The 25,363-nt window shown below is 42.1% G+C and overlaps 4 protein-coding genes across 4 annotated transcripts in view; 3 read left to right on the top strand and 1 right to left on the bottom strand.

Annotated features, from left to right (window-relative positions):
• LOC310928837 (neuronal acetylcholine receptor subunit alpha-9-II) overlaps positions 1-24,864 on the top strand; it is a gene marked incomplete at both ends in the record, with an annotated part of 158,899 nt that extends 134,035 nt beyond the window's left edge. The window contains 5 exons of the mRNA XM_083891488.1: positions 18,691-18,836; positions 19,640-19,794; positions 21,075-21,255; positions 21,902-22,253; positions 24,083-24,864. Of these exons, the coding sequence (XP_083747614.1) occupies positions 18,691-18,836; positions 19,640-19,794; positions 21,075-21,255; positions 21,902-22,253; positions 24,083-24,864 (1,616 nt within the window). The remainder of the gene's footprint in view (positions 1-18,690; positions 18,837-19,639; positions 19,795-21,074; positions 21,256-21,901; positions 22,254-24,082) is intronic.
• On the bottom strand, positions 178-2,574 carry tlr1 (toll-like receptor 1; the record flags this gene model as incomplete). The annotated part of the gene is made up of 1 exon (XM_083891094.1): positions 178-2,574. One exon carries the CDS (start codon positions 2,572-2,574, stop codon positions 178-180), a length of 2,397 nt encoding a protein of 798 aa, XP_083747220.1.
• On the top strand, positions 4,893-9,387 carry klb (klotho beta; the record flags this gene model as incomplete). Its single annotated transcript, XM_083891366.1, has 6 exons — positions 4,893-5,627; positions 6,321-6,834; positions 6,946-7,214; positions 7,297-7,553; positions 7,685-8,601; positions 8,960-9,387. The coding sequence occupies 6 exons, from the start codon at positions 4,893-4,895 to the stop codon at positions 9,385-9,387; spliced, it is 3,120 nt and encodes a 1,039-aa protein (XP_083747492.1).
• Positions 11,450-16,308, top strand: ube2ka (ubiquitin-conjugating enzyme E2Ka). The gene is made up of 7 exons (XM_083890931.1): positions 11,450-11,765; positions 12,363-12,456; positions 12,658-12,716; positions 12,827-12,909; positions 14,037-14,136; positions 14,782-14,910; positions 15,007-16,308. Exons 1-7 carry the CDS (start codon positions 11,703-11,705, stop codon positions 15,079-15,081), a joined length of 603 nt encoding a protein of 200 aa, XP_083747057.1. The 5' UTR covers positions 11,450-11,702; the 3' UTR covers positions 15,082-16,308.
• Positions 24,865-25,363: the final 499 nt, after the last annotated feature.

Raw genomic sequence — 25,363 nt, 5'->3', positions numbered from 1 at the left:
AACAAATCACTTTGTCTGTAGCTTGCACTCCAGTATTTTTATTTAGCTGGTTTATCTCAAGAAAATACAACACAAGAAGGCGTTAAAGAAAGAAGGGTTAGCCTGATAATGCATACACTCCTTCCTCCATTCACGCTTCATCTTTCTGGTTCCCTTACCCCTCATATTCCTCTGCAGTCACTCCTCTAGCTCTGTAATGGGAGCACTTGGTAGGTCTGCCTCAAGGGCTGCTCTAAGGTTAGCCCAGAACAGCCTTTGCTTGGACCGTTCCTGTGGCCACTCCAAATAGGTGTGGCGGTTCATCATGGACTTCAGCTGATAGTACTTGGAGGGGATAATATATTTAGGCAGAGGCTCCAGCAGCACCAGCACAATGCTGTCTGATCCTCTAGAGAGGCGTTGGTGGTTGGCAAAGTACAGCTCATAATGGCACCAATCGCTCTTAACAAAGCAAGCAGAGAGCACAAAAATGGAGCGTCGGCTTTTCTCCACACAGCTCATGATGTTCTCGATAATAGTCTTTCCTGGCACAAAGTTTTTTTGATGCTGGCAGATGCGCAGCCTTCCTGCAGGACCTTGAAGGTTGGGAAGGAGGGAATTTTGCACCCAGTCTGCGTCGTGCTGGCTGTAAGATACAAACGCGTGGAACTCGACACCGGCCAAGTCGTCGGATCGTGTTCTGGCACGATGTTTGGCTCTGGTCCACTGCCAGATCATACGCATGTACCATGGACCATCCAAACGGCGGCACAGGATCACAACTGACAAAATCAGAATCACTGCAGGGCACAAGATAGTGGCAGCTAGTAAGCCAATATTACAGGTGACCTCTGGGATCCAAATTTCTTTCAAGATGGTGTCTCTAAGGTTTTCTGGGTAGGTGCAGTAATAGTCTAATGGCCAGTTCCACAATCCAATACCTGGGTGACTGCTCTGTTCAGATTTGATTCCAAGATGAATGAAACTCCTCAGAGAACAGGTGCAGGTGAAAGGGTTGTGACTGACATCCAGGGTTCTCAGTTTGGGGCAGCTCTTCAGGTTGTTCACAGACGGAGCGTGGAGAGAATTTGACTTCAGCAGAAGTTCATTCAGCATAGGGAAACCATCACACACCGGCAGGTCCCGTAGCCTGTTGGCATTCAGATTCAGAGATCTCAGGTTTTCCAGTTTTAAAATGGACGCTCTTATCACAGAAACCTGGTTGTTCTGGAGATCCAGTCTCTCTATTCCTTTTGGTAGACATTTTAAAACGGAGTCTGTGAGACGATTAGAAGACAGGTTCATAGTGATGATGTCTGGTGGCCAGACGCACTCCTCCTGACCCTCATAAAACAGGGAGTTGAGGCTGAGTTGGAGATATCGCAGGGATTTCATGTACCGTGTGCGCTCGCTGATCAACTGAAGACATTTGAGGTTGTTGCCAGCCAAAATCAGTTTGGTCACATTCCCAAGAGTCTGACATTCAAGAGTTTGTTGACCCTCTACTCTGGAGAAGATGGAGTCAGACAGAGCACAGTTGGAAAAGTCCAGCTCGAGGGTTGGACTTTGAGATTTTGGGCAGGTCATGTGTATGATTGAAGTCTCCGTGACTGCTAAACTCTCAACTGGCATATTGATGAAAAAGTTGCATACAGCCTCCTGTGAAAAGAAGAAGGACTTCACCGTTGCCTGTCTGAGTGAAAACGACTTCACTTTAGATTCCTGGGTCACATCAGCGTCAATATATGGCAGTTTGGAGATCACAATATCAGAAATGTCCAGGTGGGCTATAGATGAACGCAGAATCTCATTTATATAGTGAGTTAAGTCAGTCCATTGAATTGAGATGTTGGTGAAGTAAAGGTGAGAGGTGAGGATTTTTACTTCCTCACTTAATATCTTGCTTAGTTCTCTGTAGCCTCCTGTCAAATTGATCAACTCCACTTCATCAAAGAGTGAGAGAGCATCAGTGTACAGACCACAGTCCATTAGTTTATCACTAGTGGAGATTATCTGAAGCCTTTGAGCATTAACATCCTTCAGGCTATCTGCTTTATAACCCAGTTCATCCCCCAAACAAAGGGTTAGTGTACGAAGTTTCACTTCAGCAATATTCTTAAAATCTCCGACGCTGATGTTTTTTGCTTCAAGCGCTAATGTCTTCAGTTTTACTAGGGAACTGAACGCACTGCCCAGTGTCATTGTGGAAAATGCATTAGAGGTCAGATGTAAGAGCTGAAGGTTCTTAGTGTTCAGCAGATACTTCTGACCCAGTAGATTTTTCAGCCTGTTGTGGGACAGGTCCAGGTCCTCCAGGAGCGGTGTGTCGAGGAAGGTCTCCGGATCAATCGTCTCCAGGCTGTTCCACGACACGTTCAGAGACCGCAAGAGGTTAGTGTTTCTGAAGTCTTCTCGGCGAAGCTGCCGGATGTGATTGCATGAGAGATCTAAAAACTCAACCCCGTTTGGCAGGTCTCTGGGAACAGAGGACAGGTTTTTGGATGAGTCGTCCACAGTGCTGTCCGGCGATGCAGCAACCAGCTGCAGTCCGGCCAACATGGCTGCAGTCCAGAGGGCAGCAGTCACAGGACGCATTGTTTTTCCTGGAAAAAGTAAGGAATGCGGCATTAACAGATGTTTCTGATCTGTTTTTTTTTTTCAATGCTCGTGTAGATTCTCATTTATCCAGGTCATTGTTCTCAAAAGGTCAATGAATCATCACTAGTAACTGCATTTGCCCAGGAGTTACTGCTGATTCATTGACCTTCAGAGACCCGTATCACTGTGGCAGACACAAACCTATAGGCCTGTGTGTGGTTTTATTAATTAGCCTTCTCTCATAAAGACCTATACATTCACATAAACATCAACACATTAAAGGTGCCATATGTAAGAATGTGGCCAAAAACGTTTACTACATTCACATTCAAAATACCGAGGTCTTTTAGGTTTCGTTTTCTGACGTAACTGGCAACCCGTGGTTGCTCGGCAACTAAGACTCTACTGACTGCAATGATTGGTAGGCGGCGGTAGGTGGCGCCAAATGCCAAAACATGATTTGAAAACATAAACATGATTTGCAGTCTGCAAAATATTTTTTTAAAATGCAAATATTTTGGCTGTACTGTTGTTGTTGGTGAGTTCAGTTTGTTTTATGAACATTATTCCTGAGTCTCTGTGACATATTAGGAGGATTTTATGGCCAGTTGCTTTAGATTTATTACATAATGCACCTTTAACTTGAAATACATGTATTTCTATGTCGTCATGCTCTGTTAAAACAGGTACCATTTTCACATGTTGACTTGCATAATCGTAATACTCAACTAATAATAAAGCATTTGTTTTACACAACATAAGCAACCAACTTCTACCTTAGTCTGATGGATGTGGCAGAGGCGCTGGACTTGGTTTGTCGAGCGTTTAATCAGTTGATCCGTTGCAGTCCGCTGTTCATGAGGCTGGAGAAGTGTCTAAGTACAAAAAGTTGCAGTCGGTTGCAGTCGTCTGAACTGAAACCAACCGCAGTCTGGAGACCTGCGCTCTCTCTTCTCGAGTGTCTCTGTGCAAAGACCTCCGTGGATATTAAATATGGACACTTGGAGGAAACAGATGCAGAGATACAAGCAATTCTCACTCCATTTCCTCAAGCATTTAAGCATTTCTTTCACGCACACCCTCTTTTCACTTCCCCTTTTCGTGACACTTAACCTGATGTGCTTCATGGTAAATTAATATTAAATAGTTCACGTTAAACCTTTTAAAAAACATAACATAATGCAAAAGCTTACTTTCTTTTTAATCATGAAACAAACACACACACACATCTCTCTGATGTTTCTTTGGTATCTCTGCTGTATCATAGCGACCACACTGAGGTCAGTCTGAGTGGGAAATGACAGCTTCCCTACTCAATTGACTTATCAGACTAATGCCTTGAGGCAAAGTGTATCCTGGGCAACTCCGCTGTTTGCTCCTGACACCTGTACAAACTGCCGTGATGAAGGAGAGCGAGAAAGCGGCTGTTTGATGGGGGTTCAGCTCTTTTTTTTATTGCGACTGAGAGGCTTAATCACAGATGGATAGCTCCACAAACACACACTCACTGTGTAGCACTTCTGCTTTTTCCTTGGCCGGAGGACTGTTACTCACATGGCAAGTGGAGCTTAATTGAATAAGATCTTATGAGCTGGTGAGATTGTTCTCACCTGGTGTGTGTTTTGATCAAATCTTGGGAAAAACCCTGTGGACACGCTTCACAGCTTTGAGCTATGAGACAAAACATAATAGTATGGGTTTTTCCCCCGCCCATTAGACTTCAATTAATTATCCTAATTTTGTAAATAAACGTCTTATATCGGGCTTATGATCTCCTATTGTAAAAAGGAAATTGCCTAACTGAAATGCGAACAGAGAATCTTTATGGGATCTACTTCTCTTATGGAGCTAAGATCAGAGTACAAGCTAATTATTGACTTAAGGTCTTTCTTTACACTGCCAGTTCAGCATGTGTGTGTGTGTGTTCACAATGTAAGTCTCGTGTCACTTCTTTTTTGGTGACTTTGATGCATGGTACATTCTAATTGAAGAATGGTCATTTTGGAGTTGCAGGTGAAAATAATTTGCTGGAAATCTCACATTTGTGTAGTAATAAAAGCGTGTGTGCATGAGTCAGCTGTTGTATGTGTGAACATTATGTGATGGGGAGGGGCTGTGGGAGCACAAGTACAGCGAGGGACAGATAAGGAAGTCTGAGCAGGTTGTCAGATGGATCCTGCATCTGGTTGGGATCATTTCGCTCCTTTCTTTAGCACCATTATGGATCTTTTGTCACTGATCAGAACAGCTAGTTTGACTGACACCAGTGACCCCCTTCAAATGGAGCTTTAAAACAAAGGTTGGACTTCTTCAGTATGCTGAACCACCCGTCTCCACCTTCACTTCAGTGGCTCTTACTGTGCATCCTGTTGTGGCTGTGTGGTTGCAACAAGGCAGCCTATTCTCCTGGGGAGGGCAGACATGTTTGGCAGCAGCCCAAGATGGACACCATAGAGGCCCAGTCTTTCCTTCATGACACCTTTCCTTTAGAATTCCTCTGGGGTGCAGGGACATCTGCCTTCCAGACAGAAGGAGCCAGGGACCAGGAGGGGAAAGGACAGTCCATCTGGGACCATTTCATCAACTCATCTGCCAGTGTGGTTAGTGACAGCTACACTCACTGGGAAGAAGATGTTAAGGCTCTGGAGTCGCTCGGTGTAAGATCGTACTCCTTCTCTCTTTCCTGGCCCAGGCTCTTTTCTGATGGCAACGCCAGGAATCAGCCTAATAGAGCAGCTGTGGAGCATTATACCCGCATCATAAAGAAGCTCCGGGAAAAAAACATTGAGCCCATTGTCACTCTCCACCACTGGGACCTGCCACAGGTCCTTCAAGAGCAATATGGAGGCTGGAAAAATTACACACTGGTGGGAATGTTTCAGGAGTACGCTGCCTTTTGTTTCCGCACATTTGGGAGCCATGTTAGATACTGGATCACGATGCATAATCCATACCTGGTTGCTGTACAGGGGTATGGCACTGGTGTGCACGCTCCTGGAGAGACAGGGGGTCTCTCTGTCTCTCTTATTGTGGCTCACAACCTGATCAGGGTAAGTTGGACCGGCTCAGTAAAAGAAGGCTGCAACTTATATCAGTGCATGGTGGAATATTGGTATCTTCCAAAGTCATCTTGCAGTCATAAGACAGCAAATCAAGCACAATACTACTGCTGCTCTCATATTTTCTTGGAATCAACTTGAATTAAGCTAATTACACGTAACAGCCATGTTTTTAATTGTATCATACTGTACAGTTTGACTGGTGCAGCCAGTGCAAAGTCTTCTTATTGTTGTTCTGACAAGACTTCTCATCAGCAAACACTTACAAGAGACTTTGAGGTCAAAGTCCGCCAAATCAGCACTTTTGTGTTTTGTGAGAGAAGTGGTTTGTGACAGGAAGTCATGGAGATATGCTTCATTAGTAATCTTTGTGCAGATTAAGTAACTGCAGCAGATGAAAGCAGGGCAAGTGATAATACTCTAATAAGTTTTCACAATTACCTTCCTCCTGAAAAAGTTATTACATTTGATTGTTTTTACTAAATTAAATCAAAACAATATATTTTTTTAATTAATTTTAATGATGTTAAAAAAACTTTTGTCCCATAACACCATTACAGTGTGACAGCGAGCCAGCATGAACAGCACCAGGAAACTGAAACTGTATAGCAGCTGAATGGACCTATTTTAATGTTCACAATTTTGTACGAAGTAATAATATGTTGCATCTGCTGTGATTTCCAGGCACATGCCAAAGCATGGCACACCTACAACAGTCACTTCCGCCCAACTCAGAAGGGTAAAATATCCATTGTTCTGGGTTCACACTGGGTAGAGCCTCAAAAAGGCCAAGCCACAGCTGCCAATGTAGACCTTTGCCAACAGTCCATAGAGGCTGTCCTTGGCTGGTTTGCCAATCCCATCTTTGGAGATGGGGACTATCCAGTCTCTCTCAGAACCAAACATGGGGCCCTCCTGCCCACCTTCACCCCCGAGGAGAAGCTCTGGGTCCAGAAAACAGCCGACTTCTTTGCTCTGTCCTTTGGGCCTAACAACTTACGTCTAGGCCGGAACCTGATCCAGTTTGGGCAGTCTGTGACGCCAGACCTGAGGCGCATTTTGAGCTGGATAAAGCTGGAGTATGGGGACCCAAGGGTGCTTGTGGCTGAGGCAGGCTGGTTCTCTGAAGCAAGCATAGGAACAGAGGACACAGTGGCCATCTATCTGATGAAGAGTTTCATCAATCAGGTTCTGCGAGGTGACAAAACGACCAGACACAACAATGAAGATAAAGAATACAAATACAATATGCTGCATTTGATTATCTCTATTGATTATCTCTATCTATATTATTGACTTTTTGTCACAGCTATTAAGTTTGATGGTGTGCAGGTGTTTGGCTACGTCGCCTGGTCATTGGTGGACGGATTTGAGTGGAATTATGGCTACACTGTACGGCGAGGTCTTTTCTACATCGACTTCACTGAACCAGACCGAACCAGGACCCCTAAGACCTCCGCTCTGTACTACCAGCGTCTTGTTGCTGACAATGGTTTCCTTAAAGATGAAGCCTTCAGAGAGGTCAATGGGCGTTTCCCTTGTGACTTTCACTGGGGCATTGCTGAGTCGACTCTACAGGTGAGAAGAGGTTGATATTGCAGATGAAAAAGCTCAATATTGGCGACATTCACTCTGATATTCTTCTGCCTTTTTTTTGTAGGTCCACTTCTATCCTTTCTCACCACAGTTTACTGACCCTCATTTATATAGCTGGAACTTGACGGGAGATGGATTGTTGCATCCCATCCCAGGAGTGAAGCTCCACACAAGAGCGGCTCAGTGCACCGACTATTTAACCATCCATGCTCATCTTCGCTTGTTTGCATCTACTGGAGCATCTCACTACTGCTTCGCCTTAAACTGGTCTCTGATTTTACCCCATGGTGACCTCTCGAATGTGAACACTGAGGCTCTGCGGTAAACCCCCCCCCCCCAATATCTAGACTCCAAATTTTGATGATGATGATAGCTGCCATCTTATGTGAGTCACTATATGTGTAGGAAAGTAATTTCTAATGTTTTACTTTGTTTTGCATTGTTATTACAAGGTACTACCGATGTGTCCTCACTGAGCTCAAGAAACTGAACCTGGAGGCTGTGGTAATTCTCTATTACCCCACACACAGAGCTCCAAATCTGGGATTGCCGGGGCGACTGCATGCCTCTGGAGGTTGGCTCAACCACAGCACAGTTGAAGCTTTTCAGGAATACGCAGCGCTATGCTATCGGGAGCTGGGGTCCTGGGTTCAATACTGGATCACCATCAACGAGCCAAACAGACTTGTAGATGTTTATTCCAATGGCAGCGAGAGGCATCGAGCAGCCCATAATCTTATTCTAGCTCACGCAAAAGCTTGGAGATTATATGAGAGCAAACACTTTCATCAACAGAAAGCACTGGTATCACTTGCACTGCACGCTGACTGGGCTGAACCTGCCAACCCCTTCCTGGACTCACATACAGCAGCCGTACAGAGATTCCTATTATTTGAACTGGGTCGCTTCCTAGACCCATTGGTGGGGAAGAATAGCAAGGGGGGCTACTCGGAAGAAATGCAGACATACCTAGAGGAGAGAGCTCAAGTAATGGGACTCCCTGGAACTCTCCTGCCTAATTTTACTATAAGTGAAAAGGAAGAGTTGAGAGGCGCTTTGAGTTTTGTTGCGCTGAACCATTTCACCACGCGATTGGTGTCTCCATATCTTCAAACACAGGGAAATTCCCAACAAAAACAGCCTCCCGATCATGGCTGTCTGACCCTTTCTGACCCCACCTGGCAATCATCCAGTCTGAAGCAAGCTATTGTACCCCAGGGCCTGAGAAAACTCCTGAACTGGGTGAACCAGAGATATGGAGGGGCTCTACCAATCATTGTGACAGCGAGTGGAATTGATGATCAGGCTCCTGTTGAGGACAAACTCCGGCAACACTACCTCAGGAGTTACATGCAAGAAGCCCTCAAAGGTGGATATACATGTCATCTCCGTTGGTCTGTCAATGTGTTTCATTGTGTTTTGACCCAGAATTTGTTGTAAAATCAGTAGAAACAAAATGGAGAACTGCAGTGTTGAAGATACGGTATATATCTCCTCAGTCAGTCCAGAATTTATGACCATATTACTTCCTATTATAAAACTAAATAAACCACACATACCATAAAAACAGAAAGGAGGTCAGAGAAAAACAGTACAGCAACAAACCATATCAGTGTTGTGTTCATACTTTGCCCTTTATGGCTCCCGTGTATTTGCACATGATCGTAGATGCATCATATGTTCATATTAGATTAGTTGATCTAACCCTTTATTTCTTTTTTTTTTAGCTCACCAAGTAGATGGAGTCAACCTACAGGGCTTCTATATGTGGAAACTACAAGATAGACACGTTTCCCAGTTTGGGCTTTTCACCTCAACCCAACACCAATCTAAGGCCAAGGATTCTGTTGCCGTCTACAGAGAAATGATCTCTCGCGGTGGTTTCCCAGTGGACAACACCACGCAGACCTGCAGGTTCAGTGAGCAGCTGGATCAACAATGCTCTGCATGTACCTGGATGTTCAAGAACAAGGCAATGTTGATATTCGGAGGCTGCCTCCTGATAACAGCTGTCATGTTTGTGGCGCTTGTCATCTTTGTCATCGTCAACAAGAGAAACCAAAGAAGGGGTGAGAGGAGAAGGAAGAACAGGAGGAGGAGAAGGGACGGAGCGCCCGTGTGCTTATGTCCACCTGTTGCTAAGCGCCAACTGTAGAAGAGGTTGATTCAGTACAAACTGTGTGTAGCTCAGGTCCACGGTTCGTCAGTGCTTGTTGTGGGATTATTTTAACCACAATCACTGTCAATAGAAAGTTCATAATTTTACAGAAATATCAGGTTATGTATAACGAGAAGGGGAATTAAATAAGCTATTTGAGTTTGAAAAGATCATGTGATGACAATAGAATCACTGAATTCTACATTCATTTTTACAAAACATAATATTCAAAACTCTTTAGTTGAGCTTTACAATGTAGAGGAAATGTGTTCTAATATTGATTTTGTTTTTGACTCTTGTGCAGAAAATGTATCATTAAAATGTGTTGTAATAAAGTAAGTCAGTCAATATTATATAGTGCAGATTGGCCTAAAGTGGGACTTTATTTCAAATCATATAAGTTAAGCTCAGATATAACTGTGGACTGTATATATTGTGAAAGAAAAGGTGTCAACAACTTCAACCAAACGTGATATTGACTCTGTGCCACAGTGTCTATTTCCATGGAACAATACTGCCCCCTAGTGTCAATTTATAGGTAATTTCACTATAAAATGTAAATCCCTTGATGGATGGATGGATGGATACCAATAGTAAATCAAATGTTTAGGTTTCCTGTGAGAAAGTATCATAGCACCATAGAAGTTGAAATAATTCTGCATTCTAGAACATAATTGTCGCTTTAGTGAAAGTCAACTTTAAATAAAGATGCATCACTTTGAGTTACTGGCTTAAATTACTTTTTTTTTTTTAATTGCAGGGTTTTCTGGTCGCTCTACGGATACCTTTTTTTATTTTAATTAAGCAGTGTCTATTAATAATACTAATTTCCTGCAGGGTGTACATTGAGGACAACTGGAGGCTCTCAGTTCAACAGTTTGAAGTTCAGATTTTCATTTCAGTTAATGATTTGCAGCAGGATCATCAAAGTTCATCATCACATCATCCTTCGTCGCTATTCAAAGCTCTAGTGTGCAGTTCAAAATTGTAGCTCAATGTTCTCCACCCAACTGCCCTCATCTCCTCAGTCTCTTTATCACAGGTCAAAGTTGTCCTTTATTCTCAACTTTATTCATTTATCCTCATACTCATTCCTTAATCCTTCTGTATTTGTCCTCTCTCTCAAGGCTCCCACCCTCCTCCCATCCTTCAGTTCATAGTTCCCCTGTCTTCTCTTGCTGTTCACTTTCAAATGCGCCATTGCAGATTGAAGTCCTTGTTTTTCTTAAAATAAAGGAAATAATTTGTCCTTATAGCCTTTGTATGACACACTCAACTCCTTTGTTCTCCCCTTGTTATTTGCCTTTGAACATAAAGCTGCAGTGACCAGTCTTTCCTGATGATGAGGTTGCAGGTTACCATAGACAGCTTTTACATAGGTGAAGGTGGCAGTAATTCAACTTCATGGATGGAATCTACTGTAAAATACCAAAACCACCAACAGCAAAGGAAAGGAGGGAGGAAAGCAGTAATATGACCTTACGGATCCCTTTTATTTTGTCGAGAAAGGTCCATAGTGTAAGAATTTATGACATCTAATGGTGATACTGAAGTCTAACGAAGTAACATGGCTGCCTCTGTACAGCAAGGCCCCTGATTAAAATACACATGTTCTTATTTTGGCTTCTCCCTTTAGGGGTCGCCTCATCTGCCTCCATCTTGCCCTATCCCATGTTTCCTCTTCTGTGACACCAACAGTGAACCTTCTCTGTGGTCTCCCTCTCTTCCTCCTGCCCGGCATCTCCATCCAATATAATCACTTGCCTCACTTACTTTATATAAAAACACATTCTGAGACAATGAAATCATTTTAATTTAAAGTGATTATAACATACACATTGGTTGCATATTCAGCTATCATTTCTGCCCATCAATGTTGGACCTTTAACAGGTGATTTAGAATTGCCTTGTTTTTCAGCAGCATCCGTGTATACTCATTATTATTCATGAACAGAGAGACCAATGAGAGGAGGCGTTCACGGTGGCAGTGCAGATCACATGACCTTCTCTCCTCCAGACTGCATGCAGTTTGGTATTAAAATGTTGTCACTACCACCAACCATCGTGCTACACATTTGAGATGACAGATGCATGTTGAGCTATTTTTTTTATATTTTTTTTTACACCAAATAAATACCATTATTGATAACCTGGACTGACGGCACTGACAGGTCACGACTTTAAAGTTGTTATCTTTTTAGGTTGTGTCCAAAAAAAAGTGCAGAGCTCCGGGCAAAAGACGCTAGCTTACAAACCGTTAGTCAGGTCGGACGGCGGCGAGGCCCCAACCGGGACGGGAACACGGGGGAACCATGGCCAACATCGCAGTTCAGAGGATAAAACGGGAATTCAAAGAGGTGCTCAAAAGTGAAGAGGTGGGTTGCCGTTTTTTTTCTTGTTAAGGTGTTTGTTTTCTTTCTGTGGCTAACAGCTGAACGTGTGACGCGTCGCTGGCTCACCTGTCAGCTTGCTAATCACCGAGCTGCTGTTAGCTTTAGCTAACGGTACTAAACTGTAGCAGTGTGTCCGGCTTCATAAATAGTTACTCCCGCCAGCTATCAACGTGCCACTAAGGGGAAGCGACAGCCAACCATTAATGTTTGGTCGAAAGCAGTTGGACATCAGTTAAAATGAACTGAGTCTACATTGCTAATTTCACGTTACTGGCTAGCTTACCATGCCTTCTGTGGGCACTTGCTAGCTGCGCTAGCCCTGGCAAATATAGTTTTGGTGATTGATGATGAGGCTGTACTTTTCATGGCTCTGTGTGTGGACTCCTTCCATCCTTCATTAACGCTGCTGAGACACAAGAGAAGTGTGCAACAAGTTCAGGTCAACTTTGGCTAATGCTGCGAGTGGGAGCTCAACTAATGCTGCATGTACTGGTCTGAAGTTTTAACATGGAGCTGCAGCTCAAACACTCTACATGTGTCTTTCTGCTGAAGTAAACGTCCCTTTCTTCTTTTCCTCAGACGAGCAAAAACCAGATAAAAATGGACCTGGTTGATGAGAATTTCACAGAACTTAAAGGGGAGATAGCAGGGCCACCTGACACACCATATGAAGGTGAGGGCTCATGATTGCTTTATTGTGTTATGTGATATTGGGCGTCCTTGACTGACAACAACTGTATCTGTTTGAGGGCCTCACCCATTATTTATGTAGTTTTTAATCCATAATCCTACAATTGAAACCTCATAACATCTTGTGCTTGCTTGAAAGAGCATAGTTGTGATTAATCTTGGCGATATTTCTCATTTCTTTCAGGGGGTAGATATCAACTAGAAATTAAAATTCCAGAGACGTATCCATTCAATCCACCCAAGGTAAGAGATCATTGCTGTTACTGTTGTGTGGAGAGTACCCTCAGAAAATGTCCATCACTGTGCTTCTCTGCATTTAATTTTCTCCGTTTTGCTTTCATGAAATCTCTCAGGTGCGGTTTATCACAAAGATCTGGCATCCCAACATCAGCTCAGTTACAGGTGCAATATGTCTGGACATTCTCAAAGACCAGTGGTGAGTGAGTGAGTGTGTGTGCTGGCATTCTTGACATTATTCTTCATCCACCATATATCCATCATGGAATACAGTGTTTTAACCATAGTATATCCAATGCTCCATACATGTAACTTCAAAGCTGGGGACACACAGACAGACTAGTTTCAAGCCAACTGAACACATCAAACTCTCTTGTTGGCGTGACCATGTTTACGAGAGTGACAGTTGGAAGGGTAAACAAACATCGGCATCGTTGTTTTGATTTCCCTGCTACTTCCTGTCTTCTCCGTTTTCTGATGCTATTTCCTATGTCCCACCTACTCTTTTTCATTGGCTGTTGGGACGGTAATCAGTACACACTACCCGATTGCTTCCAGAGTCGGCTCAAAAAATGTAAACATGTTTGAGTGACTGAGGTCGGCTCTGGTCTGTTACCCTCACGCACTTGCCCAACATAGTGTGTCCCCAGCTTAAGATAGTCATTGTCAATGATAACCCCATTGTTATTAAATCTGCAGTGTGTAACTCTTCTAGTCCATCTGATGGACTCTATGTAGTTATCGAAATGCTGTTGCTGTCTCTACATAACCAAATGATTTTGTACCACCCCTTTGCTTCCCAGCTGCTAGAAGCGTTTACCACGTTAGCCTGCTGAACATCAAGGTTCTTCCTTTTTAACAGTAAAATCCACTTCTGAAACTACATGGAGGTGCTTCTTACCTTCCTCAGTCATACTACAACCAGTTTAAGTCATGTTTCCTCTGTACCTCTGCAAGTCGTGTTGTAAAACCGATTACTTTGTGTGGGCAGTGTGACAAATATAAGCGAGTGACATGAGATTCAAAACAATGCTATACTGTAAAACCTGGATAGAGTCGTGCAGAGCTGCAGGTTTAATCAGACTTTTCTGAACGCAATTGGCAACGGCGTGAATGTAACATTTATTAATACTAAAAGCGATGCAGTGTTATATGCAAGTGTTCATTTACACATCAAAATGTTTAAATGACAGGTTCACAATCGGTTCATCTAGTCCCAACAAATGAAAAGAATGGTCAGTCAGAGGTGGTCACAGTGAGCCAAGTTCACTCTCATTTTGGTGTTGCGCTAATCAAGAACACATATGTTTGTGTGTGTGCCTTCAGGGCGGCAGCTATGACTCTGAGGACAGTCCTCTTGTCACTACAGGCCTTATTGGCAGCTGCAGAACCAGATGACCCACAGGACGCAGTAGTAGCCAATCAGGTGGGTGTGCATTTTTTTTTGCTTTGGCTTTAGATGAAATACTTAATTATTTAAGGTACACGTTAGTTATTGTATCATCCTCATTGTCAGAGCCAACTCTAGGAATTGGTCATATTGATGGTTGCCTAGGGTGCCATCTACTGGAGGGGCACCAGACAACAACAAAGAAAAAAACCTTCCCTTTCACTTTTGCTGCTGTCCTTATGTCACCCATCACCCCTGACACTTGTCTTCACCCACTTCACCAAACTTGCATCTTCACCATTCATGCCATTTGTAAAAAACATGTATGATTATGAACAGAAGTGTGTTTTCATTCATTGTTAATTGACTTTAACCTTTAGCAGATCAGTTATTTGTCTGATTTTAAAGCTAATGTTTCCGGAGTCTAATATTATATCTTCAGATGACTGTATATTCTTATTATCATTTGTCATCATCAATAACAAGTAATGTACCTTTGCCTAATTGTTGTAGCTCTGCTGTAGCAAATAAGTTATTTTCTGACAATTATCAACAGAACACAAGACAATCTGTACAACCTCATCAAAACTAAGTTGAAAAAAGTAGGTGTCTGTTGTTGACTTTAGTTTCCTGAACCCCTTTCCCATAAATTTACTCTTGTTTTTCCACACATGTTCACAGTATAAGCAGAATCCAGAGATGTTCAAACAGACAGCGAGGCTCTGGTCTCATGTCTATGCAGGAGCTCCTGTTTCCAGTCTGGAGTACACATTCAAAATAGACAAACTCTGTGCCATGGGCTTTGAAAAAGTAACTATTTGCTGAACTTTTTTCCCCCCTGACATTCATTGTATTCCTCTGCAGAATTAAACCATGGTACTGACTGTGCTTGTTTTTCCTCCCTAGAATGCAGTAATAGTGGCATTGTCATCGAAATCCTGGGACGTGGAGACAGCGACAGAGCTACTGCTCAGTAACTGAATCATGACACCTACCTTCATCCTCCTCTTGATCCTCATCTCCTCACCTCACACACACACACGCACACACGCCATCTCTCCTCCAAAATACCAGCTGTCTGAAGGCATCTCTCCCTCTGTTGCACCCTCTGTTTCACAGTGGACTCCTCTTTCCACCCTTTTCCACCCTTTTCCACCCCCTTTCTCTTCCATCCGTGTGGCATCTCTCCTCTCTCCTCTCATCATAACTGCTGTAAACACACACTCCAAATAGTCGTGCCGTGAGCTCTTATGTCTGGTTTCTTAAAGTTCATTTGACATTCCACCCAGTACTGCAATCAAAAGTCCGACCCCCATCTCGCCCCCCTTTGAAGCAAATGCCAGACGTAAGACCCTCAACCCCACTGCCCGTCAGTCTCCCAGCTTTTCTGGCTGTGTCCGAGAAGCAGCTGTCAGCAACTTATCTTTGCCTATGCACTGTACTTTAATTTGTGAAAACCTTTGTAGGAAAAGAGTCAAGCCATTCAGGGAGGCTCTTTTGGACTGATTTTTACACACTTTGCGTTTTTGTTTTCTCAACAGGGGATAAGCAGAGTCCCGGACTTTTCACTTGCTACCTGTACTGGAAATTTCTTGCACTGTGTCCAACATCGCCAATCAGTCTCGCTTACTCTTATGAACACTTGTCGTTTGATTATTAACACTCGGTGTTTAGGAGTAAGTTGACATTTTTGGACAGTTGTCAGAATCTTTATACTGCATTATTTGTAGCGTGTATTTCTTTTTTTTTAGGGTACTGTAAACTAATATATGGACATTCATACAAGACTGTTGTTAAGTAAATGCAGCACACCAGGTAGCAAATGTGATGTTCTTCTTCCCTGTTCTGTAAAGCAGATCATGAAGTGAAACTGAGGTGTAGACGTACTCATTCTCTTGCCTCTTGTTTATTTTTTCTCTCCCTCCACTTCAGTTGTCTGATGAACCCAAAGCTCCCACAGCAGAACCCAGTTCCTACCCCCACACATGCTCTGCTCATGGCTTATTTCACCTGTCCCTTTCACCACAGTTTTTAAAACGAAATAATTTGATCTAGGCTTCCTACAGGAATACATTTGTATTCTTGTTTTTAAATCGAGAGAAAACTAATCAAACGGGAAACTCAATACACGCTCAGCAGTAATACAACCCGTCACAAGTCTGGACAGAAATAGCCAAACAAGTTTGAAAAATATTGCATCCTCTTAACTACGACAACAGATAATTATGTCAAAATGATTCATCTGTAAATAAAGATATTAAAGTCTGTGTAAATTAAACCATTAATCTACTCCGTGTCCTTTCTGTGTTGCAAAGATCCGTCTTTGTTGCGATACTAGGTGTCAGCTGGAGTAATTGGACCCTTTTTAAACACAACAAATCACAGCAACATCTAAAAAAGCGTTAATGTCACCCTCGGTATTGTGAGTACACAATGGTCAGTCTCGGTTTAATTTCAGTCACATAATGATGTATCGATGAAGTGCATGTTGTTTGGGAGCCGGTGCATGTTTATGAGCTTGTTTGGCTGTGCATGCATTTGAATAAAAAGTAGTGTGAGCCTGCAGGGAATAATGCTGCCAGTGAAAATAGAGCAAGCAAGCCAATTTAGATGAAGAATGTGCATAGAGAAGAACTGGTGAATGGATTACATGCACTGGAGTTTTTTTTGTTTTTACGATCGTACTTTAGACATTTACAACAATGTAAATGTTGCTCTTCTGTTTCTTAAGTTCCTGGTTGACGAAGCCCTTTTTTATTTCAGTGAGAGCCTCGGCGATGATGGAATGAATGAAAGAACTTGACATAATATTCATATAACCTTGTGTATGATAAAAGGAAAATGAGGATGAGCAGTGTGACAGATGGCCTGCTTGGTAGCATGCCGTGTTATGCTGAACCTCTCCAGGAAACTCTGCCAGTAATCTGGACATTAAATTCCAGCGTCCACATTGGCACCTCACAGGAGAGAAGAGGCTGCCAGTTGATGTGCTTATGTGCTTATGTTTGTTAATCAGCAGCAGCAGCGTGAGGTGTAACTCTGCAAGTGTGCGGCACAGCTACTGCTGCACACTAATCCAGCCTCAGGTCCTCCCAAAAATCCACTAATTTTGTATCCTTTCATTTGATACTGATGTATTTGTGTCTCCACTCTGGAGCGTCCCGGAGATGAGGACTGTACAACAGAGTGCATGCTTCCTGCCTACCATAATGGCCCCGAGATCATCACCGTGCTATTAAAATGCGCTCAAAGTAAATTAACTTTCTGCATTATTATAGCGTTGACACTTCCATAGGACTGACGTCCCCACAGTGCACCTCCTTTAATCCAGCCATGCTATATTAAATTAGTGTTTAGGCTGAGGCTTCATAAAAAGGTGTGGCCTTTTAAAATATGTTGGGATTATTATTGTTGTTATAATAGTGTAACTAAATATTCCTAAAGGAATTCTATGTATTATGGTTTTGTTATAGCTTTTTTTTCAGTGCTCCTTTAACACTGCCTACAGTTAAGTTGTAAGCCCTCTGCATTTTTATTACTTAACATACGTAATTTGACTTTAATTAACTAATTCCAACTCCTGAAATCTGATAAAATGCTGAAAAAGTGGCTGTCACAAGTTATATTTAATTATTAAGTTAAAATCAATCGAAGTAAATATGTGTGTCATTAAATGTTATTTTATTTTGAATTAATGCACCTTTATTTTTCATTATTTGCACCCTGACAGACCTTTACTTCTTGTTTTGTAGGAAGTGCATCAAACTGGATGACATTGATCTCCGTAGCTTAGTCACTAGAAATATAATTAAAAATATTAATTAAATACATCTGAGGTTTTATTTGATTAATTTAATTATAATATATTGAACAGTCTTTTGTGTGTGTTTTTTAAATTAATTACCACCTCACCTCCTGGCATGGCCAGTGTGTTGTAAGAGCAGACCATCAGCCCACCTGGCAGCAGGAGTTGGATTGACAGGTGAATAGCCCAGTGTGTGGTGAGGCGGTGATTATCGGGCATCCTGTTACTCTCCGTCTGCTGCTGCTATGTGATAGCTGGAGTTTTGTTCCATGTCTCAGTCTGCAGACAAACTTCCTCCCCTGCCAAGCAGTAAGAGCCGGCCCGAGACGGCGCAGCGAGTTCAACCGGGGTTGAACGGGCATCATGTAATTCAGTTAGGGGATGAGAGGCAGGATTGTTGGATTTGTGCTCCCACCTCCTTTTACCCCCCAAAACATTTCTTTTTGAAGGTTTGTCCAAATGATAAAGATGATGTCAATAATCTGTGTGGTGATGATGATGCTGCTGCTGCTTCCTGAAGGTGAGTTGGACAAAAGAGCTTTTACCTAGATTTTGAATTTTGCATGAGGCTTTTAAACTTTTTTAAAAAGAAGACAAACCAATGAAAGAAGTAATTTTGCAAAACATGTATACATTTTATATATTTAATCTTAAAAGATTTAATAAACAGATTGTTTTTGTACTTGAAAATACATTTTACATCATCATGACCTTCATGTATGATTCAGTGTAAGACAACAGAATGATCGCAGAGGTAATGGTGTGGTTATATTTTGTCTCTGCAGCGGTTCACTCGGCCGAGGGTCACTACGCTACGAAGCTTTTGAAGGATTTGATGGAGGACTACTCCAGCGCTCTGCGGCCTGTGGAGGACACGGACAGAGCTCTGAACGTCACCTTACAGATCACTCTGTCTCAGATCAAAGACATGGTGAGTACTGACTCATCAGCAAGATCCTTAAAAAGAAAAAAACAGCTTATACCTAGATGTACAACTGTATTTTTTTTACTATAATAAGATCTTCATTATCAAAATAAATCTGTGGACAGGATCATCCAAAAATTAAAAAAAAAAAACCCATTCTTTACCAAATTGTTGTTTCTTTTTAAATGGAAGAAATAGTAATATGGTCTTTCACATTATATGTTCATACCAGTGTGTATTCTGGAACATAATTAGATTAATGATAAATGTTTTCATAGACGCACTGAACTGAAATCCAAGTCATTGAAAATGAATTGTATTAAATTATAACAGTGATAGATTTGCTGCACTGTTGATTTGCTTTGTATGGTCAAAAGAAAAAAACAACAACAAAAAAACAGCTTCCCTGTTCAGTTTAACGTCTCTGTTGTTGACCATGTTGTCATTTGATGTCAGCCTGTCATGTTAGTGTGTGTGCGTTTGTGTGTGTGTGTGTGTGTGTGTTTCGGGTGTCCCGTTACTCAAAGTGGTTATGTTTTCTTTGGTTCGGCAGCGATACCAAAACCTCTGCCAATCACCCCCGGGTCTGGCAGTTGCCCTGCTAATCCATCTGATATTGACAGGCAGGTCTGGGTTTCAGCAGTGGCAATAATCTGAGGCGTATCAGTCCATGTCATGCTCACGGGGAGTTAATGAGCTGCAGAGAAATGAGAAAGAGGATCTTTCTTTTAGTATGTATTCACCGTGTGTGCCATGTCACTTCATTTGCAAATGTGTTTTCTCATTTGTGACTGTGCGTGTGTGTGAAGGATGAGAGGAACCAGGTGCTGATTGCCTACCTGTGGATCAGGCAGACATGGCACGATGCTTACTTGAAGTGGAATAAAGAGGACTATGATGGACTGGATGCCATCAACATCCCCAGCAGCCTGGTGTGGAGGCCCGACCTCGTCCTCTATAACAAGTACGCCCGTACGTCACACACACACAGCTTTCTCCAGCTTCTCTAATGTGTGATAATGTTGTAGTACAAAAGTCTGTCCACTGCTCTACTAAAACAAAAAAAAAATCAAAAGATTGTAGGTAAGCCTTTACAGAACCTTTATGAATAAGCCTACAGTAACAGCATAATAAGACTGGCTACCTACATTCCAAGTGATCCTCATCATGTTTTAAATTCTAAATATGAATTATGGTTTGTCTGTTATGTCATAATCATATATCATAAGTGCTAAGTCACAAAGTTCCACTGGAAGCAGTGTCACCTGTATTTATAGAAAACAAAACATCAAAATAAAATAGTTTGACATCTGTTTGGATCATACATGTGGTCAAATGTTCTGGGTTTTAAAAGATGCCTCACTTGATCATAGTTCCTAACACACAGCAATAATACTATGATATAGACTAACTAACTATACTGTATGTTGCATACATCTGTATATTCTAGTACATCGTGTTTTAATATCACATCATAAAACATGCAAGAAGTCAAAATGGAATTAAAAGCATTATATGCAACTATACTTTAAACTGATATTACACTGAATACACATATTATAGAATAGTCAGTTTATTAATATTCATTATTTTATATTAACACATTTTTAAACGTCGCCTCGTTTGATCATAGTTTCTATCAATCGACTATCATGCGTAACATGCAATAAACTAGAAAAGCACTTGGAGAGCGCAGACCTCTAGTCAGACGTCCTATTTCAGGTCTGTTCAGTTTGTACGTCTAAAACAGTATTTAAAAAAAAAAATCAGCTCACAACTTCCAGGTCGCCTGCTGTTTGCTGTATTTAAAGGCACCATATGTAAGAATGTGGCCAAAAACGGTTACTACATCCAAATTCAAGATACCAAGGTCTTTTAGGTTTTGTTTTCTGACCTTACTGGCAACCCGCGGTTGCTCGGCAGCTGAGACTCTACTGACTGCAATGATTGGTAGACGGCGGTAGGTGGCGCCACATGCCAAAACATGATTTCAAAACATAAACATGATTTGCAGTCTGCAAAATATTTTTTTTGATGCAAATATTTTGTCTGTACTGTTGTTGTTGGTGAGTTCATTTTGTTATGAACATTATTCCTGAGTCTCTGTTACATATTAGACGGATTTTATGGCCAGTTGCTTTAGATTTATTACATAATGCACCTTTAAAGAGAGTGCTGCTGCCGACTCGATGTCATACATGGTGACAGCCTTTGTTAGTGTGTCGCTATATATTCCTCCTCCAGAGCTGACGATGACTTCTCGGGGCCAATGGACACCAACGTGAAACTACGCTACAATGGAGAGCTAACCTGGGACGCTCCTGCCATCACCAAGAGCTCCTGTGTGGTGGACGTGTCCTACTTCCCCTTTGACAGTCAGGAGTGTAACCTGACCTTTGGGTCCTGGACCTACAATGGGAACCAGGTAAGGAGAAATAATTCACTTTCACGTTCACATCTACGGTCAATCTAGAGTGTCCAGTTAAACCAGAGAGACTTCACTATAACACAGTGTGACCCAGAGAAATACTTGATTGATGAATTTCAGGCTGTTAAAATACGAACATTTTGCGATTGTGGCTCTCTGTCCTAAGATAGTTGTTGTAGGTAGTAGTTCCTTTGCAGTGGTTATAATATGTCTCTGTCTCTGAAATGTCCTGTGATTGGTCGTGAAAGGCCAGATTCCTTCCAGGTTTGTAGACAGAGCCCGGAGAAAGGAAACCTTGTGAACCTTTGAATGGTAAATGGGTTACACCTAACGTATACATACATATGCAATAACAATGATATGTTTTAGATAAATAGATGGATAATTTACCATTTTATAAAGTTGAAAATTCCTCTTCCACTATGCTCATTGTATCAGTCATTTCTTCAGTCCTGGTTCTGGGAACCCATTGCCCTGCATGTTTTAGATGTTTGAATCAGATGTGTTGGAGCAGGGAAACATCTAAAACATGCAGGACAGTGGCTCCCCAGGACCAGGATTGTAAAAAACCCTGTTCTGAATGTGTCCTTACTTGTACAATGTCATCAGCTTGAGCTGAGTTTGTTACCTCCTTTAATTCCAGGTCGACATCATTATGGCCATGGACAGCGGTGATCTCTCCGATTTCGTGGAAAACGTGGAGTGGGAATGCCATGGGATGCCGGCCACCAAGAACGTCATCATGTACGGATGTTGCTCCGACCCATACCCAGACATCACGTACACCGTGCTCCTGCAGCGCCGCTCCTCCTTCTACATTTTCAACCTCCTCCTCCCTTGCTTCCTCATCTCCTTCTTGGCTCCTTTGGGCTTCTACCTGCCCGCAGACTCCGGGGAGAAGGTTTCCCTTGGAGTGACGGTTCTTCTGGCTCTCACTGTGTTTCAGCTCATGGTTGCTGAGAGCATGCCTCCATCAGAGAGCGTGCCTCTTATAGGTGAGAACGTGTTGTTTAATCACAATGTTTTGCAAACTTTAGCCTCGATACAAACTCATTTTACTTTGGTCCAGACTGAGATCTCACACTGAATTGACAAGGACTTTATTCAGACATTAATGTTTCCCATATGACACACATTTAATGAGCTGACGACCTCCTGATTTGTACTCTATCGCCCCCATGAGGTTAATGTTTGTGGTTTGAATAAAATTCCTCTCAGGATGGTTTGCAATAATGTTAAATTATCATTAACTTTTCCATATACTGTAGAGCCATAGGCTAGTCAAAATAATAATTTGTCTAATATTTATGTCCTAATGTTGTTCATTCATCCCTCAGCCTCAGCATAAAGTAGTAAAGATTTAACCTTTAACATGCCATCATTATCTTTATCATGGTAAACTGTTGCTAGCATGACCTTACATTTAAGTAAAGTCTAAGTTGTGCAGGAAACAAGTTCTATGTTAATTCAATTTCTTTTTACACTGTAGTTGTATTTCCATTTATAGTCTTTTTTCATTTTCTATTGCTTTTTCCTACTCTAGAGCTTCTTGTATTTTTAGTTCTATTCGTAGTTCAATTTCTATTTATGTTTCTGTCCCCAATTCGATTTCTTGTTCCTTTCCTAGTTCAATTTCTAGATCTTGTTTCATGTATTCAAATAATTTTTTTTTTTTAGTCAATTACACAATGCAGAGTGAGCTAACAGAATAAAAATCTAAATCAAATCAGTATTTGGCGAGACCACCCTCTGCCCTCAGAACAGCATCAGTTCTTGTAGGTATAGGCACACTTGTACACAGTTTGAAGGAACTTGTCAGGTACAAACATCTTGGAGAACTTCCCCTCACTAACCTGACGGATTGGAGGAGAGAAGTTTTTCATGGCTCCGTGTGTCTGTGTGCATTTGCCAAAATGACCAACAGAGGCCGCCAGAGGCTTGTTGCATGAATGGGGGTGAAGTCTGCCATCTCTGATTGCCTTGTTCTTAATGACATTGGCTGTATGTTTGGTGGAAATGTGGGGCCAATGAGATCCTCATGGTATTTCATAATGGATAAGGTAGATGCTTGTATTTCTCAGCATTAAGGACCACATTAATCCAGACTAAATCCCAGACTAAATATTGTACTGTTCTCCAGGCCTTAGGCGGACAAACTGCCTTCTGCTTCAGCCAAATATTTCAAATGTCAATCCAGAGCACCTGCTGCCATTTTTCTGCACTCCAGTTCTTTTGTTTTGGCTGCACTTGTTCCAGGAAGACCAGGTTGCACCATGGGTCCCACAGGTTTCTGCCTGTTCTGAGCCAATGACACTGCCGGACATTTTCCACTTTCCAATGGAAGTAAGCATGAAGTTTCCTTGGCCGACCACTGCGCCTACAGTCCTCAACGTTACCCGTTTCTTTGTGCTTTTTCAAAATCGCTTGAACAGCACATCTTTGAAATCTTTGCTGATGTAGTACCTCGTGTCTTGTTGCTGTACTCGGTCTTGCCGTGATGTATGACCTGTGATATGAAACTGATTTCCACGACGTGGTAGCAGAGTCTGTTTTAAGCCTCCCACTCAACTGTTTCTGTTTCAGATGACTTGTGATAGATTTTTCTCTAGTTTGCTCACTTTGCATTTTGGAAATATGAAAAAAACAAAACAAATATAATTTATATTTATAAAAACATTATTTTCAACATCAAAAATGAAAAGCCACTACAATATAGTTCCCGTTCCACTTCTATTTATCTCTCTCTGTCTATTTCTAGACAATATAAGACCCATATTGACAAAGTGTAACCTAAAATAAAACCTCTTCTCTGTCCGTTACACAGGGAAATACTACATTGCCACTATGACCATGGTCACAGCCTCCACAGCTCTCACCATCTTCATCATGAACATTCACTTCTGTGGCGCTGAGGCCAAACCAGTTCCCCACTGGGCAAAAGTCCTCATTATTGACTACATGTCCAAGATTTTCTTTGTTTATGAGGTAGGCGAGAACTGTGCCACTGCCTCGTCCACTTCCTCCTCCTCTTCGTCCTTTCACTCCCCGCAGGATGATCCCCGTCCCCATCACCTCAGCTCCTCCCACGTTCACGCAAACGGAAAACCAGGGAGCCACAATAACCACGATGGCCATCATCAGAGTCAGAAATACGCCAGGCCCCAGACCCCCAAACCACAACACCACCCCAGAGTGAAAGCCCAGCACCACATTACGAGAGAAGAGAGGAACCACCTCTCTGGCTTTGCACCAGGGAAATATGGAGACTCTAACGGTAAAATCCCTACAGGAGACTGCTGTAAAGACGACCAGAAGGTTCCCTGCTGCCCCGAAGACAAAAAACCTCCACCTCACGGCCCCACTGTAACCTTTGGCCCCTGCGTGTTCTGCAGCTACGGCAGTGGCATCCCCGGCGTGGACACCAAGCTGGTGCGTAACGTAGAGTACATCGCCAACTGCTTCCGAGAGCAGAGAGCCACGTGCGCTAAGGGGGCGGAGTGGAAGAAGATCGCCAAGGTCATGGACAGATTCTTCATGTGGATCTTCTTCATCATGGTTTTCCTCATGAGCATCCTTGTCATCGGCAAGGCACCGACCACACAGTGACGCTGTGGATTGTTTCAATATTTCTATCATCTGTATTTTTTTTTTTTTTTTTTAAATAAAAACTATTGCGTGTTGAAAAAATATGTATTATAATGATTTATATTTTTTTTATTTACAGTGTAGATTGTGCTTATATGGAAATGATAATAATATACTATATTACACTGTTTTTTCTCCCTGCAGGCACAAACAATTACACATTCACTTGTCTTAACCACATTGTAAATCTGTCCTACATGTAGTAATATTACAATTTTGGTCATTAAATGCGAACTAAAATGTGCCACGATAACTCAATATGCAGTAAATGCCAAGAAGTAACAGAGAAAGCAAACTTTATTTACAGCAAATGTTTTTTTTTCACAGTTTCATCCATTTTGCTGACTTTGCTTCCCATTTACCTCATCCCCATCAGTCATTGCTTTGACGTTAAGGTGCAGCTGTCGAGTTAAAAATATGGCCAGTGGAGACGGCACATGTCTTATTCACCACTGTGAAA

Source organism: Microchirus variegatus, assembly GCF_963457635.1.
Source record: "Microchirus variegatus genome assembly, chromosome: 6".
In the NCBI taxonomy this organism is placed as follows: Eukaryota; Metazoa; Chordata; class Actinopteri; order Pleuronectiformes; family Soleidae; genus Microchirus; species Microchirus variegatus.
The sequence above is the reverse complement of the archived record's forward strand: the minus strand, read 5'-3'. Positions and strand labels throughout refer to the sequence as shown.